Source organism: Helobdella robusta (genome assembly GCF_000326865.2).
Source record: "Helobdella robusta unplaced genomic scaffold HELROscaffold_6, whole genome shotgun sequence".
NCBI classification, from domain to species: Eukaryota; Metazoa; Annelida; class Clitellata; order Rhynchobdellida; family Glossiphoniidae; genus Helobdella; species Helobdella robusta.
The window spans coordinates 3,299,386-3,306,350 of record NW_008705330.1 but is presented as its reverse complement, the minus strand read 5'-3'; the positions used below and the strand labels follow the sequence as shown (position 1 = coordinate 3,306,350).

Sequence of the window (6,965 nt, the reverse complement as noted above, 5' to 3'; positions counted from 1 at the left end):
TTATTTCAAGCTTGTGACTCAATGGATGATAAGAAAGAGAGAGAGGACATTCAATCTGCATTCAATCAAATCTACCCATCACTTCATCAACCTGATCCTCCACCAGCCAACCAGACCAACTTTTTCATCTTGACAAGCGATGTTTATATTGACATCATGCAATTAAACGATGCGAAAACCGTATGAAATGTTTAATGGAAAAAATTAAACGAGATGGGAGGAGTGCGACTGGTCAGCTAATGAGAAGTGGCAGATGAAAATGTCTTGCTGCAGACGATAAACACACGGCATAAATAAAATAAGGTTGAAATTACGACTTATATTTTAAATACAATTAATTTGAAATTCTAAAATTAAAATCACTTGAGTTTATTTATATATTTATAAACATATAAATATTTATATTCAGCAGAACTAAGACTGCGATTGTAAATGGTGGATAATGGTATTTTTATTATATTTGCATTTTATTGATAGAATAATTTTAATTTTATAAGTAATGAAAACTGTTTTTAATGTTTTTGCTGTGTTCGCAATTTTCGAGAATAATTGTTGCAGTAGTATTATTATCGCTAATAACATTTATTATTAAATTTATTTGTAGTCGTGAAGTTAATAGCTCACATTCTGCATGTAAAGATTTTTTTGTTTGATTTTTCATGACAAATGATGAGCTTCATTTGTTGGAGTCATTTTGAAATGTTAGGGTGCCAACTGACGACTGCTCTGTTGATCAATAGTTCAATTGCTTTTTCGCTGACGTGTCATATCTCGATGGCATGTTATTTCTTGCACAGTGAAAAGTGAAAGCATGCGTGTATGTGACCTCACTAACAATCGTGCAACAGAAGAACAAATCTCAACATTTTCTCAAAACAGCTGAACCTCAGTCTCTTCATTACGTCAATAATCTTGAAGAAGTCTTCTGAGAGTTGGTCGTTCGTTATGATGCTTGGATGGAAGTTCCTACAATGTATCTTCATCAAAATTTGTCTGGCTCACAAATTTATTTCTATTCACGAGTTAAACACGTTCATATGCATGCACACATAGGCACTTAACAACTGCAAACACACGTATAAGTATGTATGCTTATATGTATGTAAGTCTCTCATTAAGTGGAATAGTCTACCAAGTTTGGAATAGTCTACCAAGTTTGGAATAGTCTACCAAGTTTGGAATAGTCTACCAAGTTTGGAATAGTCTACCAAGTTTGGAATAGTCTACCAAGTTTGGAATAGTCTACCAAGTTTGGAATAGTCTACCAAGTTTGGAATAGTCTACCAAGTTATCTAAGACAGCCCGAACTGACAGAAAAATCATTCAAGAAATTATTGAAATCATTTTTGTTTAGATTTGGTTTATTGTAGCAATTGAACTGTTTTTTTTTGTTTTTTTTAGACAGTGCTTTTGAAAAACATTTTGTTTGTAATTAGCGCTATACAAATTTTCGAATAATAATGATAATAATAATATGCTTGCTAACTAACCAGTCGGTCAATCAGCCCATAATTCAGTGAATTAATCAGCCAGCCTGTCAGCCAAAAGTCAGCCACCCGGTCAGTCGACCAAGCAGTCAACCAGTCATCTATCTAAAAATTAACTAATCAGTCAGCTAGAGAAGTTGATCAGTTAAACGGCTAACTGTCAGTAAGTAGAACACAACCTATCAAAATTATAACATGTTATTAACCTTATTCCGCTGACGTTGACGATGTCCAGTTTGATGGAATAAGTGAGATCGATGCGTGCTGGCATGGGAGGCATGTAGGTGACGATGGGCGCTTCTATTGAAGATTTCTTCCATTTGATGATGAACTGGAGATTGTCGTCCAGGTGTTGGTCGTCGTTAATGTTGGTGATGTCGCTGTGGTTGATGTTTGTGTGGCTGCTGTTGTTGCTCTTTGTGTGGTCGGTGGTTTGGTTATAGAAAATTTTTTTGAATGTCTCGAAGTCCTTAATATTTTTATTGGGATATGACTGGGAGTTGTAGTGATTGTAAATGTTGCTCCATATTTGTGTGTGGCTGTTGTTCATGTCGTCGTCATCGTCATCGTCATCTTCATCGTCGGCGTTTTCATCATTGTCGTTAGACTTTTCATCATCATCAACATCATCATCATCATCATCATCATCATCGTTTTCGTCATCACTATCATCAGCAGCAGCGGTACCATCATCATCACCGCCACCACGGACACCATCATTCATGGGAACATGCAGAACTGACTGGTGAGGCGCACACTTCAACTCTACCACGTCACCGACGTTCGCCGTAACCACACTCGCGTTTGACGTCATGTGGTTGTTGTGGTTGTGGTTGTTGTGGTCGTTGTTGTTGACGTTGTTGTGGTTGTTGAGATTGTTGTTGTTGATGTTGTTGTAGTTGAGGTAGTTGTTGTTATAATTGATGTTGTTGTTGAGGTTGTTGTAGTTGTTGTAGTTGATGTTGTTGTTGCTGAACTTGTTGTAGTTGATATTGTTGTAGTTGATGTTGTTGTCAACTTCGTTGTTTATGTTGTTGCTGATAAAACTGTTGCGGATGTTGGCGTTGTTGTTGACGTTGTTTTTATTGCCATTGTTGATAAAATTGTTAATGTTGTTGTAGCTGTTGATGTCATTGCTAATGTCATTGATGTGATTGCTATTAATATTTATTCTGCTATTGTAATTGTGGTTAATGTCGTTGATGTTATTTTTGTTGTTATTGTTGTTATGATCAATGTTGTTGTGATCATGGTCTTTGTTGATCTGGTCTTTGTGGATGTCGTTTGTTTTGTTGTTATTTGAGGATGATAATGATGATGACGACGACGACGATGATGACGATGGTGGTAATGATGCGGGCGAAGAGGAAGAAGAAGGTATTGATGATGACGAAATTGAGAAAGACGGCGGAGATAATGTTGACTTGAGAGATGTTGATTGGAAAGATGACGATGATGAATGAAAGGACCTGTCTATGTAGCTGCTCACTTGCTCGGAAGCAGGGTGCTGTACGTCTTCGATCACGTCTAGACAAGAATTTTAATTTAAACAATTTGTTCATTTAACGATTTGAAATTACGTTTTGAAAAAGAAAACATTTCAAAACAGTTCCACATGTTCAACAGTACGAAGCAAATACACCGAGAAGGACAACCAGTTTTTTTTTAAATAACCCGGTAACACAAATGAATTGAGTTACATATTGACGGAAGAAATCCATCAGGAGTGTTCATAATAGGGGACCATCAATAATTGAACACTCATATATCTCCCAGGAAACATGCTAGTATGTCGCGCAATAAGTTATGTGATATGAGTTATTCTATTGTCTGTGTGCGTGTGCGTGTATGTGCGTGTGTATGTGCGTGTGCGTATGTATGTGCGTGTGTATATATGTGTGTGTGCGTGCGTACCTACCAAAGGTAACAAACATTGTTTTGTTGCACTTTCTTGTATGAAATAAAATTTGTATGAGCCTGTGCTTGTGTGTGTGTGCGAACGATTGCAAAATATCCAATTGGCAGGATCTCTTTGTGTGTGCGAACGACTGCATTTGTTGACATTGTGAGGAGTGACGATTAAAGAGCCAACTGTTTATTAATTTATTGCAAAACCTCATTTAAAATTAAATTTGAGAAACTTGTTCAAATGAAATGATGTACAGTCTGGTGGAGCAGAGAAGATTTTTTAAACCACAACCGCCCGCTTTCGCACCGCATTCTCCGCTAAAAGGCAACCCAAATCGGCCGTCTTATTGTCATGTTTAAAATTAGAGGATAGCTGCTTGCTTGGCTTTATCAGCATGATGGACCCCAGAGAAACTTAGTTATGGTCATTAAATACACATACACACCTACATGTATGCAAACAAACGAAAAAAACAAAACTTTTTTTAAAAATTTTCGAAAATAAAAATTTACGTTTGAGGGCGGTTTTTTGGATAACGCACTTGAATCCGCATCCGCGACAAACCGCACAAACAAAATCCGCAAACCGCAAAATCCGCGAAGTTTTGAGAATTTTTTATCCGTGGTTTGAAACTGCATTGCGGTTATCCGCTTGGAGTTCTACAGCCTAGAAAAATGCAGAAATAGAACGAACGGTAGAACTTGTGAACTACATTGAAATGTTCGCTACTTCGAAGGCAAAGATTCTCAAGGACATGATTAAGCAGAGAAATTGTGCTTTCACTTGTATACATGATATTACGTGTTATAAGTTTGCTATGTTGATGTTCAAATATTGCGAATAAAGTGAGCAAAAATGTATTAACATTTTGATAAAAAAAAGACCATATTTATTAAGAATTGCTCAAAATAATATAAAAACGCGCAAGTGATAAACAACACAATTTTAGATTTTGAACAGTCAAAAATTGCTTTTTAAAACACGAAGCCGCAACATTCCAAGCACATTTTTCACTTCAATAAAAGTGAAACCATCAGAAATTTTCAAGGACAACAATAATTGAAAACTGAAAATAACTCACTGAAGCTGTAGAAACGTTTATGAGAAGCAGCATAACAACGTGTCAGATTTGCGTGGTCAACTAACCAAGAAAGGATTTATTCATATTATCCTCCAATTATTTTCCCAACGTAATTTCAAAATTTTTGAAGTGTAGTTAAAAAATTAAAAATACAAATACACAAAAGAACAACATCTAACTCGCAACATTTAACTTGCAACATTCAATTTGCAACATCTGACCTGCAACATCCAATTCGCAACATTCAACCTGCAACATCTAACTCGCAACATCCAACTCGCAACATTTAACTTGCAACATCTAACTCGCAACATCTGACTCGCAACATCTAACTTGCAACATTCAACCTGCAACATCTAACTCGCAACATCTTACTTGCAACATCTAACTTGCAACATCTAACTCGCAACATCTAACTCGCAACATCTAACTTGAAACATCTAACTTGCAACATCTAACTTGCATCCACTAATTCATAAGCTTAACAAGCAAAGTGTCATATGATATTATATCCTAAAAACTGTAGACTTAAATAATAAAAATACTTCTTCATTGAATGGCAGTTGATTATCCAGCTGTTGCATTTCTATTTAAAGCATCTGCACCACGTCTTGTGAAAATGTGTATGTTTCCATTGTGGCTTACAAGGCTGTTTCTCCGACTCGATGGAAAAGTGCTTAACCTTACAACAGCAACATTCTTTTTGACCTCAGACATCTGAGAACATATTGGTTTGAGGTTTTATTGTTAATTTATGTTTTTTTTTACAAAATTTTGTTCGCTTTCTAAACTAACATATGGGATAAAAATTTGTTGACACTACAATAAAAAATTTAAATACAAAAAAAAACAGAGAGCCTCACAGCAGATGATATCAGAGTAATTTCAAAAAAAAAATTTCAAAACAGACTGATCATTAAGAACTGAATCAGTTTCTCTGAGAAAAATGAATGTTCATTGCAATGAATGTAATCGTAATACGAGAAATGTCACATTTTATATTTTAGTAATCTTGCTCTGTTAACTTGTAAAACTTTATTTAAGAGTAAATCCCAAAAAATAATGTCAACATATAGTTAATATAATAAATTAGAAGGTAGGGCTGTTCATAGGGGAGCGCGTTGAAGCGATGCTCGCGAAATGATGCAAAACTTAACCAAGCATAAATTCAAATTATTTTTTTATAAGTGTGTTAAAGTATTTGAATAAATAATTTTTATTTCTCCCAGTAGCTATGCACTTAATCGTATTCAGAAATTTCTATCTTTTCAAAACGTTACCGCCGAACCACTTTTACATAAAAAAATGTTTGTGAATTTTTATGAGAGTTGATGCAAGTTTGCAAAAAATATTAAAAATGAATGATTTATCATATTGGCTGAGCAGATGATATTATCAGGTTACACAGCCCTACCTGACGAACAGAAAATGAACTGGCCGTGGTTGACTTAATTAAATAATCCATGAAATTTTCTAAATTTTTTTGAAATAAAATCGTCCATTGTTCAAATTAAAATTAAAACCACGCCGACCGCATCAAATGGTTCAACGGAATAATTTATTTTATTCATAAACCTCTTAAATGAGATTTTGATTCACCAAGCGTCAAACTATTTCAACTCAAAGTTTTTGAAAGAAATTGTAATAATTTTATTTTTTTCAGAAATTAAAGCGTTATTCATAATAATTGAACAAAATCTTAGTAAAAACGGTACACGCCTTCTTGAAAAGAAAGAACGAAAATATTCAATTGAATGGTTTAGATTAATTTCGGTTTTTCGAGATTTTCCAATCACAAGGTAAGAACGAGATGGGTCCGTCAGAGGCGAATTTTTCATGTTGTGTGCGTTCAGGCGGAAAATTACAAAATGATGTGGTGCAGTAATTGAAAATTTTCAATCTTACCCTCCAATGCAACAAAATGCGATGTATAACCACTGCTTAGTGCTTTTTAAATAATTTTCTGGCATCTCCATTTTTTGCACTCTCAAAAAACGGACTTAACAAATTTGAATGTTTCTGCTCCCTCGTTCATTTTTTACTTCTTCATTCATCATTTTCCACACCTCTGCTTGTGTTCGCTATAATTAACAAAATTTATATTCCATTAAATCGTTTGAAAAATAAGCTGAATAAACTTTTTTATGCTAATATTTATTGCTGAATTCTTCATTTTTATTCTTTAAAAAATATTGAAAGAAAAAAAATTTGAGATCAGTATAAACAGAGTTATAAATTTATTTCAAATGATGCCACAGTGAAATTATCAGTATAAAATTAAAAAGTACAATGGCTGCATAGGATATTGCAGATGCCGATGGAACTAGGTTAGCAAGATTCAAATGGATCTTCGACATTTTCAAATGAATCTTCCAAAAATTCATAACAAATGTTCAAATATAAAACTTGAAAGTTTAAAAATTTCAAATTATTTACTCAAGTTCTTTTGTTTGATATTTTGGCGTACGTGCAAGTGGATGACAAATGA

At 34.4% G+C, this 6,965-nt stretch overlaps 1 protein-coding gene across 1 annotated transcript; it reads right to left on the bottom strand.

Moving 5' to 3' along the window:
* Window positions 1-830: 830 nt before the first annotated feature.
* On the bottom strand, window positions 831-6,453 carry HELRODRAFT_164288 (hypothetical protein; the record flags this gene model as incomplete). The annotated part of the gene is made up of 4 exons (XM_009029262.1): window positions 831-993; window positions 1,694-2,756; window positions 4,090-4,211; window positions 6,383-6,453. 4 exons carry the CDS (start codon window positions 6,451-6,453, stop codon window positions 831-833), a joined length of 1,419 nt encoding a protein of 472 aa, XP_009027510.1.
* Between the last annotated feature and the right edge of the window lie 512 nt (window positions 6,454-6,965).